General features: G+C 42.1%; 1 protein-coding gene across 3 annotated transcripts in view; it reads right to left on the bottom strand.

Annotated features, from left to right (window-relative positions):
• Nucleotides 1-11,390, bottom strand: part of stk11ip (serine/threonine kinase 11 interacting protein) — a 33,238-nt gene extending 21,848 nt beyond the window's left edge. For all 3 annotated transcript variants that reach the window (XM_010893136.5, XM_010893137.4, XM_010893138.3), the window contains exons 1-14: nt 11,225-11,390; nt 10,573-10,640; nt 10,068-10,270; nt 9,175-9,249; nt 8,978-9,073; nt 8,791-8,898; nt 8,596-8,667; nt 8,348-8,477; nt 7,691-7,794; nt 6,889-6,978; nt 6,755-6,796; nt 6,439-6,615; nt 4,824-4,911; nt 4,161-4,643 (exon numbers count right to left, since the gene is read on the bottom strand). In XM_010893136.5, coding sequence (XP_010891438.2) covers nt 4,161-4,643; nt 4,824-4,911; nt 6,439-6,615; nt 6,755-6,796; nt 6,889-6,978; nt 7,691-7,794; nt 8,348-8,477; nt 8,596-8,667; nt 8,791-8,898; nt 8,978-9,073; nt 9,175-9,249; nt 10,068-10,270; nt 10,573-10,639 — 1,735 coding nt within the window. In that variant the 5' untranslated portion in view covers nt 10,640; nt 11,225-11,390. The remainder of the gene's footprint in view (nt 1-4,160; nt 4,644-4,823; nt 4,912-6,438; nt 6,616-6,754; nt 6,797-6,888; nt 6,979-7,690; nt 7,795-8,347; nt 8,478-8,595; nt 8,668-8,790; nt 8,899-8,977; nt 9,074-9,174; nt 9,250-10,067; nt 10,271-10,572; nt 10,641-11,224) is intronic.
• Nucleotides 11,391-14,579: the final 3,189 nt, after the last annotated feature.

Below are 14,579 nucleotides of genomic sequence, written 5' to 3'. Positions count from 1 at the left end.
TTATTTTACTACCAGAAAAATATCACCTTACATTTTTAGTAACCGGAAAACCAAATTGCGTTGATAGTTTACTCCTTCCTCCCCACGTGAGCCCCTCCTTAAGTCCTTTGTACCAAATGTATAGTGGATACAGAAAAGTCTGGAGCCAACATTAGCATAAATCAACGGTGTAGCCCTGGTTCCGATGTAAAGCACCAGTGGAAACACAGCACTATTGTGGGAAGCTTGTAGAAGGCTACCCGAAAAGTTTGACCCAAGTTAAACAATTTAAAGGCAATGCTACCAAATATTATTGTGTGTATTTAGACTTCTGACTTCTGGAAATGGGATAAATTAAAATATAAGCTGAAATAAATAATTATATCTACTATTATTCACATTCTTAAAATAAAGTGGTAATCCTAACTGACAGGGACATTTTACGAGGATTAAATGTCAGGAACTGGGTTTTAAAGTATTTGGCTAAGGTACAGTGGATATAAAAAGTCTACACACCACTGTTAAAATGCCAGGTTCTTGTGATGTAAAAGAATGAGACAAAAGATAAATCATGTCAGAATTTGTCCACCTTTAATGTGACCTAAAACTTGCTGTAATAAAGTCAGGGTGCTTCAACAAAGTATTAGTTTAAGGGTGTGCACACTTATGCAACCAGGTTATTGTAAGGTTTTTATTTTTCATTCCCCCCCTCAATTATTTCAGTTTGTTTTTCAATTGAACTGTTCACATTATAGGTCACATCAAAAGTGAAACATTTTCTGACATGATTTATCTTTGTCTCATTTGTATATATAAAATGTTGAGGGTCAGGGTTGTGGGTTGTGGAATAAGAGTAGGTAAAAGTTAAAGATATTACTACACTTTCTGTTTGATTTGGAATGGATCCAGTCCACCAGTTAGCATAGAAATGGCTAAGTAAGCTACCTTGTAAGGCATTCTCTAGCATATTGTATAACATGGTATATGTGAGGTTCATTTATGTTTGATTTAGCTTTTGGTTTTGAATGTAGCCTGTTATGTTTGGTTTTTGTCTTTTGTTCTTATTGTTTACACCTGTGCCTTGTTTGCCCCTCATTGTGTCCCTATTTATAAGTTCCTCTTGCCCCAGTGTTTCTTTATGGCCATTTAGTGTTTGTTGCTGCTGTTTCCTGTTCTTGCTGTTTGTGCCTTTTGTTTCTCAGTAAGACTTATTAAACTACATTCGCCTTTGACAACCTCTGCGCTTGTGTCCTGCCTCTATGCAAAAATGTGACAGTATACAGCTTAAAAACCTAAACAAACCAAAAAATGCATTACTACACACATTAGTAATGCATCTTAAGTAAGCTGCAATCTTTCTGTTGGTTTAAATGTAACACATATTGCTATGTAACTAACCTCACACAATGTAGTGTGATGTGAAGGTTACAGCTCAGACTGCACTAAACCCACTGATACCTGAATATTCTAAAGGTGGCGTGGCTGAATGTGTGAATGAGGATTCTACCAAAGATAAAGGGGTACTCCACCCAAGAATTGATTCTACCTCATTTCCATTCTCTTTTGGAATCGATAAACACATCCAGACAGAAGAAAACATGTACAAACTATCTAAACATATGTTTAACTTCTCCATGCTAACGTTTTAAATTCTACATGCTAACGATTTGAAAAACTGTCTGGATTAGTTTATTGACTCCTAACATAAATGAAATTGAGGGAGAAACATGCCACTAAACTGTTTTAAAAGGATACATAAAAACAGGGGGCACCAGGAGGGCATTTTCCACCATAGAGGCATCCCATGAGTGCACATTGTCTTGCATGTAGGAGCACGTAGAGGTCAACAGATTTTCTAGCATATAGGGCAGCCTACATGGCACTGCATCACATTATTTCCATTGGAAGGACACCCAGTAGGACACTTTACCAAATTTCTTCACACAGATGAAATGCTGTTCACCCATGAGTGCACAGCATCACATTTTCTCCACTGGAGGGGCACCCAGAGGCCACTTCACTGAATCACAGTTTTTCCACTGGAAGGACACCCAGAGGGAACTTATTCAAGTTTTTTTGAACATAGGAACACCTTGGAGGGCACTTAACCACATTTACTCAGACATGATATCACCCTAGAGGGCATTTTGTATCAAGACGGCAAGAGGAATGGATCTAAGTGACTTTGAAAGAGGGTTAATTGATGGGGCACAGATGGCAGGAGCTTCATTCACAAAGACTGCTCATCTGGCTAGTGTTTCAATAGGAACGGTGACTAAAATCTGCATTTTAGATAAATCTGGCTAACGGCCAAGTACAGGAAATGATTACGGCTAGCGAAACCATACCTGTGCATCCAGGCAACAACTGTACCAGCTGAAAGCGTTTTCTGGGCTGCGGGCCTGATAGTCAACAGACTACGTAGGCCTGCTCATCTACTCCTGGAGCACATGGACATGTAAATCTATCTAAACAAAAAATTATCATAATAATATGGACACGCCTAATGATTCTTCACATTTTTGTTAAGATCTTTAATCTATGGATGGGCTAGCCAGGTTTTTGTTCATTAATTTTATATAATTGATTCCTATTACGCTACCTGCCTTGGGTATTTTTTTATACACTGGAACTTGAACGCATCGGTAGGTTCGTTTGATTTAATGCAGACTGTAACATACCTCTGTTATTCTATATATTAAAGTGTAGTTTTGTTTGGAAAGTATAGTTTTAAAAATTCTAACACAATTTGTATTTTGTTGTTATGGCCCGAAAACATTGAAAATTCATACATCTCTGTATGAATTCATGGGAGACATGTTTTTTGATGACATTTATAGTTCATTTGCAATTATAATTAATGGAATAGCTTATAACAATAATTTGAAATAAATCACCTGTTAAAAAATACCAACGACTTGACAATATGCGTTATTGAGGTTGTTAACTACATTTTTAAATAACATTTAGAATTTATTGCATAACATATTACAACTTACATAAAAAAATGTGTACCTCTCTTTTTAGCACAAGTGGGTGTGGTTGACTATTTGACGACAAAAGCTGAGGAATTATCGATAGTGCAAATATTTGTCATGCACATCCCTATAAAGAAATATCTATATGTGGTCAAAGGCACCCAGTCAATGACCATGATGCTCGTGCATTACTGTGTAACGTAAGGAAAAACAGAAAAGAAACCTTTTCCTGCTGACTGAGAATGTCAATGCAGGATGTGATCAGACAGTGTCAGCAAGAACAGTTCATTGAGATCTACATAGAGACGGATCTTAAAGTGGGGTTGTAGTACATAAACCTCTCATTACAAAGACAAATGCACATTTGGGAGTTCAGTGGGGCAGAAACTACAGGCACTGGTCTACAGAGATGTGGAAAAAAGTTATATGGTTAGACCCTTCACCATATCCTCAGAGGAAAGGGCCACTGCAAATCATTACAAATTGATGGGAGTGGTCTCTCCCAGGATGGCAGCGCTCCCATCCACAGGGCACAAGGGGTCACTGAATGGTTTGATCAGTATGAAAATAATGTGAATCATATGCTATGGCCTTCATAGTCACCAGATCTCAACCTAATTGAACTCCTATGGGAGGTTTTGGACCAATGTGTTAAACAGCGCTCTCCACCATCATTGTCAAAACACCAAATGAGGGAATATATTTTGGAAGCATGGTGTTCCATCCCTCCAGTAGAATTCCAGAGACTTGTAGAATCTATGCCAAGGTACATTAAAGCTGTTCAGGTGGCTCGTGGTGGCCCAACACCTTGACTCACTTTAGGCTTTATTGGTGTCTGCAAAACCGGCCCAGTCTAGGACCAAAAGATAACGTTCAATAGAAAACTCTACTGAGCTTGCTGTTTTAGTCCTAGCTTGACATTTAATTTGTCACTCATCTATACCTGACATTCCACATAATTTGTTGCACAACAGCGCCAATTTTACAACCAGTGGCCAAAAATCAAGGAATTAATCTTGGGGTATTTTCGCAGGGGAAAAAAAAAGTATAATCTAATCTGTAAAAAACATTCTTGGGATTTGGATGGTTTGGGCTCTCTCAGACTATTGCACTTGTACGGTAAACATTTGAAACGGGGACCATTCCTTCCCTATAGCTTAATGATTAGTTCACTACTTGACACAGGCATGCTAATGCTCCTACCTCCCAGGTCCTCCTCCTCTTCTTCTCTGGTGTCCGGAGGTGTGGTCAGGAACCCCTCGGACCCCTGAACGGTCTGCTGCCCATGTCCGTCAGCCATACTACTCTCTAGGGTGGACTCAGTTTGCCTGGTGCTGTGGACCAGCCACTGAAGGGTGGACTCAGTCTCCAAATCTGAATCCCCGTCTGAGGAAACCTCCCTGGGCTCAGACGAGAGCAATGGTGCAGGTAGAACCTCTGGGAGCCCTGAAGTGTCTTGGCTCGGCTTGGAAGGGATGGTCTGGATAGTGCCGGGGTTTGATGGGGAGGGGGGGACTAAGAGTCCGTTAACGAGGTGTCGGGGGGCTGCCTTCTCGTGTGCGTCAAAGGCGGCATGGACGATGGCCGCTCCATCTAGATGATGTTGAAAGCGCAGCCATTCGTCGCCCATTTGCTCCCTAAAACTGTCCATGCGTTCAATCTCCTTCTTGTGAGGGAGAACGATGTCTGAGGGGAGAGGAGCTGTTTCTTTAGATACTTACACTGCACTCACACAGGAAATGTCACCCTGAACTTAACACCTAAGCTGGAAAAATCACATGGTCAAAATGTCCCGTTTCACTCACCTTCCGGACACTTTTAGTCCCCAGAAGGTAACTAAAGCAAATGCAAACTGTAATGTCTTACCCTGTATGGAGGACTGTGGCCGAGCTTCAAACCTGTTGTCGTGATCACTGGGCTCTGAGATGCTAGCCCGTCTCACTCTCACCTTATGCTGAAACAAAACAGACAGTTATTACAGGGTCTTTGGAAAGTATTCTGGCCCCTTAATGTCGCCACATTTTGTTGTGATAGATTAACATTTCTTTCACCCAAAACCCCATGATGAGAATGCGAAAACACTTTTCCCTATGTATTCAGACCTTGAGTCCACCTGCGGCAAAATCAATTGATTGGATAGAATTTGGAGTTCGGACACTTCTAAGTCCTGACGAAATCAAACTCAGTAACCGTGAAGAATAGCTTTGGTTAGGGAAATGACAAAGAAAAGAACTCAACTGCAACTCTATCCAAACTTAGTTTCTCCCTGCAGAGGTGGGAGAACCTGACATAAGGACAACCATCACTGCAGGACACCATCAGGCGTTCATAAATGTGGCAAGATGTAAACCATTCCTGAATAAAAGGCATATGACATGCTGTCTGGAGTTGGCCAAACAACACCTCAAGGACCCGAAGACCATGACATAAATACTCAATGATCAGATGAGACCAATATTGGAATTGTAGGACTGAATGCCAAGCATCTGGCAAAAAGAAAGTACTGCTCATCCGCTGGCTAATATCATCTATAAGGTAAAGCATGGTGGTGGTGGAAGCATCATGCTATCATGATGCTTCACAGCGGTGCCAATAATTTGGGAACATGTGTTTTTGAATGTAACTATTTTTGATGACGATTCTGTTTATTTTTTTGAACAATGTTCACTCGACTAAAGGTTAGATTTCTTCAGTGCAAAATCTAGCTGATAAAGAACTGACATTTTTCCCTGCCTTTTATGTTCATATTTACCTATGGTGCCTATAATTTTGGAAGACAATGTACTGAATAAAGGGTCGGAGTACATTCATTAGTACATGTAAAAAAAAGTTTGTCATTACAGAGTATTGCCAGTAGATTAACGCCAAAACAGTCCATAACACTACAAAAAACTTGAGAAAGATAAGGGGTCTAAATAATTTCCAAAGGCACTGTACTGTATATTAATCACAAACAATACTGCATGACATTACACAAACATTAACCTCTTTTTATTCCTTCCATAACTTATAGACCCCCTAGGCATAAGTCTTGAATCAGAGGGATGGCTAAAGCTAGGGCATAGGAACAGTATCAATAGCTATGCGCTTGACAGTGGGCAGTCGCTAGCACACAGACTGTAAAAACAATAGGACAAATCCATCAACAATGTCACTTTCTTGTCTTCTCAGAGGAACATCTTAACAGCATAAAAGTGAAATGTTAGCCTGTCAGCATCTTGCTACAGTGGTTTTTGGCTAGCTCAGTTCCAAAGGCAGACTAGGGCACCAGCAGGCTGCCGATAACAAATCAGTTATCCTTATAACTATATGTAGGATGATAATCGATTCAAGGATATACATCGGTTGGAATAAAAGCAAGCACTGATCCCGTAATTGAATGCAAGAAGGAAATGACCGGCGGTACTGCGGACAGCCTTTAACTGAAATCCTCAACACGAGGGGGGGGGGCATTCTTTCTCCCTTGGTGCAGCCAACTTACTTTGGCTTTCTTCTTGCGTTGTCTGGTAACGCCAAACTCGCTGACTGAAAGGCTGTCACTCAACTCGCCGGCCCCACTGGACCCTAGTTCCTGGTTACCCCTCTCTGAGGCCCTGGTGAACAGGGGCGAGGCCTGGGACTGAACCTGGCCAATTAGCTGTCCCGGTTTAGGCAGCACCTGTGGACCGGAACAGTCTCATGTCAAGACTATATGGTTTAATAGAAAGGTGGGAAAATCAAACAGAACTTGAATGGACATCCACCAGTGACTACAATACAGTGTGCTTGTTCACCAATCAAGATGGCGGTCTACTCACAGACAGCTCTGAGGAGGAGATAGGGCTGCCGTCCAGTCGGAGCTAGGAATGGAAACAGCGTTAACTTCAAGACAGGAATTCATGGAAGAGAGGAAACAAATGTAGCTTTCCTGCTTCCGCTTCTTATCACTCACTCCGACGTAGGCAGCCTTTGGGGAGAGGTGGCGGACTGTGGACGTTCTATGGGTCTTCTGGAAGAAGAGAGGGTTGCCCTCAAGGTTCAGCTAAAATGAGAGGCAGAGACGAGGTCAAGAGATCATTAGCCATGAAGGAAGCCATTATTGAGTATAACACTGGTTCTGGGCCCAGACACACCTACACGTTCCAGAATTTAATTTTTTTTTTTTTAATACCATGTCTCGTAACACTATCTTTAACCCTAATCGTAACCTAAATTGCTTAAACTTAACCTAGCCCTAATTCATGGACTATTAATTAATTGCTGGTAGTGTATATAACCACCTGCCATTGGGATCATGGTCATTATTGACTGTTAGAAACCAGAAACCAGAATCTGGTTTTGAACTTCACATAACTTTTATATCAGACTCAGATCCTATTCCTAACCCTAACTTATTTGGTTCCCTTACTTAAACCACCATGTTCCCCGTTAGGATAGCCTTATTATTTCTAAGACCCTTCAATCTGGTTTTTTTGACTAGTCAGCATTTGGATTCTAACCTTAATTTCTCTTGCCCCCTTATCTAAGTTCAACCTTACTGATTCAAACCTTAACCCCAACTCTTTTGGCTTTTTAAGTTGAATTCGATATTGTGAACATTTCAGTTCCCACCCTACACCCCCTCAAATCATGTATGTCAAGATTTCATTTTTTCTGTTAGCTTGAGAATATAAAGTTTTGACTCGTGCACCAGATAGATTCAGCATCTGTCCCCAGAAGGTCTCACACACACACACACACACACACACACTCACCACTTTGAGGTTGTGCAGCATAGACAGAGGGGCCAGCTGGGAGTGCTCCAACAGCAGGTTGTAGGCCAAGTCCAGGTGCTGTAAGGAAAACAACTGGTCCACTCCTGCACAAGAACACACTGACATTACACAAAGTAAACAGGCTCCAGCAAACCATACCAGACATGCTACTGGGATAGTAGACATCCCAAAACAAGACAGTCAAACAGACTGGCCACAGATACTTCTAGATAGAACACTGAAAAACCAACAGCCAATCGGGGTGAGCGATGGTTAGATAGTCATTGTTGGCAAAGGATCTACACAGGCTTACTAGACAATAAAGAATATGCCAGTACAATAATATATTCCTAGCTTTGTGTTTATCTAAGGATCTCAATTATTTGCAGGCTCAAGGCAGCACACAGATCGAAGAGATTGATCGGCTGATATCCATGTCTTGTCCACAGCTTTGATTGGCTGACGGCCCTGACTGCTCCAGGACACTGATAATCATCAGTTCCCGGGGTTGTGCGGAACGGGGGACTGGATTAACAACGTAGTATAAATCTTGTTTTCCACGCATTTGTTTTTCACTTAAGGGCTGCGGACGGGTATCACATCTTCCGTAGAGTAACCGCCGTTCCTCTGCCCTCTGGTGATGACGCGGGGTATTACCGTCGACGCTCTCCAGCTCGTTGTTTCTGAGGACCAGGGTGAGGAGCTTGGCTCGGCAGCTCGGGCTTAGCATCGGCACCCTCTGGAGGTTGTTATAGCCCAGGTTCAGGCGTTGCAGTTCACTAAGAGGCTGCAACAGGGGAGAGGACAGGAAAAGCGACACAGGTTAGTCCGTGCCTCACCCTCTCGACGACACACGGGCGGGGAAACCTAGCCAGCAACGAGCACCCTAAGGAATAACAGCCTACCTTGAGGAACTCGGCACACTCCGGGATCTTATTGTGACTGAGATCCAGGCACTTCAAAACATTCAGTAAACTCTGGAAGGCAGAAGGAGCCACATGGAAAACATGAGGACAAGAAAACAAGAGCGAGTCAAACTCGCGGCCACTGAGTCAGTGAATAAATAAACATGCGTGCGGGCGCCTGCATGGCCGTCTCACCAGTGACTCATCCAGGCGGACAATATGGTTGTAGCTGAAATTGAGCGTGTGCAGATCCAGCCATGGCAAGGCGGAGCTAAGGTCCCCTCCGCACAGAGACAGCAGCTCCTAGAACAGGAACATTAGCATAAACTAAACCCCAACGGACCATTGGTCCAAAAGACAGTGAGGTCACTGTGTGCGTTACCTCCAGGGAGCTGAGGCTTTTGGAGCAAGTGAAGACTTCCAGCTGTGAGTAGACACCCCTCAGTCCCTCCAAGCAGTGAGGGGGGATACGCTTCAACTGGGAGACAGAAAGACAGAGGCAGTCGGCCATCAGACAGACAGATATACAAAGTCTGAAGGAAATGATACATATTTTTCCTCTGTATATTCCTGCTATACCTCTAAGGACTTGAGGGACTTGAAAGGGAAGATCTTGACCACTGACTGAAGCCTCACCCCGGGTGGGTTGATGAGCTAGGAATGAAAAACACTGCAAACTGTGAGCCAGGAAGTACGCAATAAACATGTCAGCTCCACCTAGTGGATTAATGTGGATATAAATAATTGAATCTGAACCAAAATGTCTTATTGAAGTCTTGGCCAATAGAAGAATAGACAGACATGAATGAATCTGTCATTCTTCAGAGAATCTATGTTTGTAGTGACTTAAATGTACCATCAGTGAATGGTTTTTGGATTTTTCTGGGAAGATCACCTAATAATTAGGCAGGTAGAAAATATGCAAAAAATTGGTCTATTGCAGCCTTTCCTTTTTAGAAAGGCTGCAATAGACCAACCCTACACAGCACCACACACACACACACACACACACACACACACACACACACACACACACACACACACACACACACACACACACACACACACACACACACACACACACACACACACACACACGTTTTTGTACAGCTACCCTCATGGGGACCAGAAAATAGAAATTGCATGCACCCTTGCCCTAAACTTAAACCTAACCCTAAACCTAACCCTAAACCTAACCTTAACCTCAATAAAGTAACATTTATGCCTAAACTTTACCTAGATGTAATGCCTAACCTTAACCAACAACGCCTGGACCTTAAAGAAACCCCAATTCTAACTATAAAATCAATTTTAAGTTTGACCCTAAACCTAAACCCTGAGCTGGAAATTGACTTTTGCCTCACGGGGACCGGCAAAAGGTCCCAATGAGTCCAAATATTTCTGGTTTTACTATACTCATGGGGACATTTGGTCCACATGAGTTTAGTAAGACCTAAAACACACACACACACCTTGAGGGAGACAGTCTTCTGCAGCACGTCGAACAGGAACTGCAGCTGTAGTAGGGAAGGGGTGTCGGCAGGATGCGAGGGCAAAGCCAGGAAGCCATGCTGGTGAGTCCTGTTGAGGAGGTACTGTTCAAAGAGACGACCCAGGTGCTGCAGTGAGTCTGCCTGCAGTGTGAGGGTACTGCTGCCATCCAAAACAGAGGCCCCTAGATAAATGAGAGGAAATGGTAACGTACAACTACAAAACCAACAGTTATAGCATTCTACCGGTCTGACACCCACAAGTGTCGTAAAATAACATCAATTATTGATGGACTATATTATTACTATCTTAAAACAATTAGAACGTGTTCCGGTCAAAAAACACCAAGCTGTGATGAGAGGAACAATGCAATTGTTTGCATGAAAGGCTGGATTAGTAAATCAGGGATAATGAAGGGGGAAATGTCTCTAGACTGTTTTGGGAGACACCCATGATGACAAGAGACAGTCAGTGTGGTTATGTTACCCTCATTCCGAAGTAGAGAGGCCAGGCTGTTGACAAGGGTGGATTGGCCGCTTTGACATACAGCCATCCTGCAGATAAACGAGATAGAGACAAAAGCTTGATAAAAACGACATGTATTGCTGGGCAAATGTGACAGGTAAAAACAACTCGAAAATGCCACTAATTGTAGATAACGATAGTTTCTGCATCTAGAAAACATTACTCAAACCTGTCTCTGTCTAGACCTAACGTTAGCTTACATTACTACTGTTGCTGCAAGCAGTTAGCTAATACTGGATCATTGGTTAAATATGAGGAAGTTATGGTACAATTAGGCAGGGTATGTTGCGAAACCTGCAGCAGCAAATAGCTTGCTAAGTAACCATCTCAACATGTTTGTTAGACATACATATACTCGATATCGTTATAATTACAATAATCACAGAGATGCTTATTCTCTGTAGCTACACGTGTTTGTGAGCTATAAACGTGCGATATCAACGTGAATGTCAACAATCTAATTAGCAAACGACCCCCTCTAACGTTTGCTAGCTAGTTAGCAAATCTAGTTTGCTCTGTCAATGCCCTGTTGTTGCAAGTTTAGCTATCTAACGTTGTTGGCGGTTTGAATGCCTTCCAAGGACTATTATTACTTGAGACAACACTAACGTACCTTAGTTATGTCACAGTCAAACAGTTGTCAACATGGATATTCCTGATTCTGACTGACAACAATACGATAAAAGCAGTCGACAAATTATTTTAAGTGTGGCTAGCTACTCAGCCGTAGTTAGAATCGATGTTTACATCTTTGCAAGAACCGGTATCACGTGAGGAACTTGCCCCCCCCCCCTTCCCAAAACATACACACTATATATATATATATGGTGGCCCTGACATACCAAATTAAAAACAGAAACGCGCTTTAGTAATTTGTTGCGGTCAGAGAAAAAAATATAAGATTGCTAGGACCAAGCTATAAAGAAGTCTGTGTGACTGTACTTGCTAAACACAACGTTATGTTACCTCATGTGGAAAGATCTACAATGAATGTACTTAATTGAGCAAGTGACCAATTTATTAATTAAGACTATTTCTGGGCTAACAGAGATTATCTTTCATGTTTGCCCAATTCAGTTAATGTCAGATGTTTACCCGAAGCCACCACTAGATGTCTCCCTGTCACAAGAAGCAGGACCAAATCACAACGTAAAAACTCCAGCTCAATTGTTTGTATATTTTATTTATTTAATTGACTGAATAAGGAGAACAGTGACAAAGCAGTGGGCATTTCCAATTTAGCATTTGCTCATCATAATCAAGTGCATTCTGAAAGAAATAATTATACGTCTTATCACCTTTTCATAATGTTCTGGAAGTTATCTTAACAATGGAGTAAAGGACAGCTTTGTAACTTAGCAAGACACAGACAAATAATATTGTTTACCAAACACTAAACACTTAACTGTGTTAGTGAAAGAGTAAAGTAAGCATTTTTATAAATAGGCCTACTTCAAATACTTCTTGGGAGAACTTTTTGTTTCCACCTTTTGTACTTGACCAAAACCAAGTGGTTTTCCTAATTAAGCTTGTTCACATTTATTGTTGCTAGGTAACACACAAACACACACACACACACAGGCACACACACACAAACACACACAAACACACACAAGACAATCTTTTTCCATTCGGGACTGGGGATGTTTCCATGTAAGGATTTATGTACGGTAATTTGGTAAACATTTCCATTCACTGAAATGCGAACAAGCAGCATTGCTCAGGCAGAAAGGGTTCTCTGCAGGCCAACCGTGCACTGACAGCAGGTTGTGACTGTTTGAATTTCTTCCGATCTTTGTGATTGCATTAAAGTCAAGCAACGTGATTTATGTCATGGAAAACATGGACAAACTAAACATTGTTGATTGGGTTGTTACATCCTTTACAAGGGGAAAATGTCTGCTAAATAGAAAGAATTGTACAAACTTGATTTTCCATTTCAGTTTAGACTATTCATTCTGGTGGCAAGGCACCTTTTGTTTGTGAATTTCAAGAAAACAAAACAATCTACAGCGAACAAATAAACTATCCTTTAGATTATACTTAGATGTTTACATGGCTTTTTGTATATCATTAAAATTCTATGGTCCCATACATCTGAATATGGTTTTCCACATTTTCCATGAGTCCACTGTTTATCCAATCAGTAACTCAGTCAAAATGAAGTCAATTACGTTTAATCAACACACAAAATATACCTTGCTAGCCAGAAACCTAACCTAGTCCCACATATGTTTAAGAGTTGACAAGACAGCACAAACATCTCTGGGACCGGGCTACTGGAAACCTCCTCCTCTGTGGTCCGAGCCTTACAGTACAGAACAGTACAGGTAAATCCAACATGGTTGTTTACAGATTGTTGTCATGGCTCGTCAATAACACATACAAACACTGCATTTTGACGTGACTGTAAACAGTGAGTTGATTCAGAACGTGGCCACTTTCTCCGGGACAAGGTCAAAGGAACGGCTAAGAGGAGTCTATCACTGTCCCTTTGTCTTGGTTCCATTCAAAGGGTTTGTTTTCATTGTTGCAGGTGAACCAGCACTGTTTACATTGAGCCCAGAACAAAGATGGCCTCTTTGAAGGCTCTGGCTGGTTAAATTAAACCCACTCTTTGTTCTGCGGTAGCAACATACTACACTGGATATGTCAGTGGTGGGGGGTGGGGTCATAATGAATCCCCAATACAAACACTGGGTTTTCCTCTGGATCTAGCCAGGCAACAGGCTACTGTTCTAATGCATACAGGTCACCAATCTGCGCTAGGCCCGTATCTGAAAATGCCCTTCTCTAAGTGAGGGGGTTTCTGCTCAGCCTTGGAACGTTGCCACTGACCGACACATGCTTTAATTGTCGTCCTCGTTGGAATGAACTGGACCTCTCTTCACTGGTACATATGCATAGCAACATATAGTGTGTGCATTCACTGCGTACAGAGATTTTTCCCAGCACTCACTATCAATGTGGATCTGTAGTTTATCTAGAGTATTGACTTAATAATTCTGGAGGGAATTTTAGGTAACTGACCTTGCTGGGAATGGCTTGCACAACAACTGCTGGCTAGATACTGTGGCCTGTTACCCCATTACACAGTGGCCATCCCCAGACACTGAGCAAACTCTAGCCCCAGGCCTTATTTATAAACCAGGCCGTCTCTGCTTCTCCTCCCCAACGTTGCTTTTTATAAAATGACATATGAGGTTCTACGCAAACACCTCCGGGATAATTCAGATGCCCCCCCTTAGATCCTGGCCCCTTCAGAAGGGCCCTTTCTCCTACCCAACCGCCCCCAAGGTGAGCCGGGATGCCGACCGTAAATAAGGGAAATACCATCGAATCAGGGGGGCACCCACAAAACAAAATAATCCACGTTTATATCTGCGACAACCTAGCTGGAGAGTAGGGTCAACGTATGCAGCGTGTATTTCTATTTCTGGGCCCTTAAATAAACAGCGATTATTCTCCCTGGCAACCACCACACTGGACGGGTTAATGGGAGCTTGTTTGGTAGGTAAGCACGACACCTCAGCGCCTGGCCTAGCTGATCAATAGGCAACATACACAGTGCCCACCAGGCTGGGAATGGCAGCAGCCTCAGGGCAGGGCTTTCATTGAGTGTCAATGGACATGGCAGGAATGTTGCTGCGTTCCATGAAAGGAACGCTTTTCGTTTTTTGTTTATTTTTGTTTATGTATTTATTTTTTCGGGGGGAGGGGGTGCATGCTGATAAAAACAAACATGCTACAGTATGTAGCCTACTATTGCTTCTCTCACTCCCAGCCAAGGGAATGCTGCCTCAGTTGCATGATACTACCACAGCTTATAACATTCGCTCCTTCTCCTATTCTAGCATTTTTATTTTTTGCAACAATATATTAAATGTGTTATTGAATTAGTTTTTGGTAGAAATCTAGTAAAAAAAGGCTACTTATTGTATTATAAGGAAATATCTTTACATCTTTTT

The sequence above is a fragment of the Esox lucius genome, chromosome 22, assembly GCF_011004845.1.
Source record: "Esox lucius isolate fEsoLuc1 chromosome 22, fEsoLuc1.pri, whole genome shotgun sequence".
In the NCBI taxonomy this organism is placed as follows: domain Eukaryota; kingdom Metazoa; phylum Chordata; class Actinopteri; order Esociformes; family Esocidae; genus Esox; species Esox lucius.
Note: the sequence above shows the minus strand (reverse complement) of the source record. Positions and strands in the feature narration are given on the sequence as shown.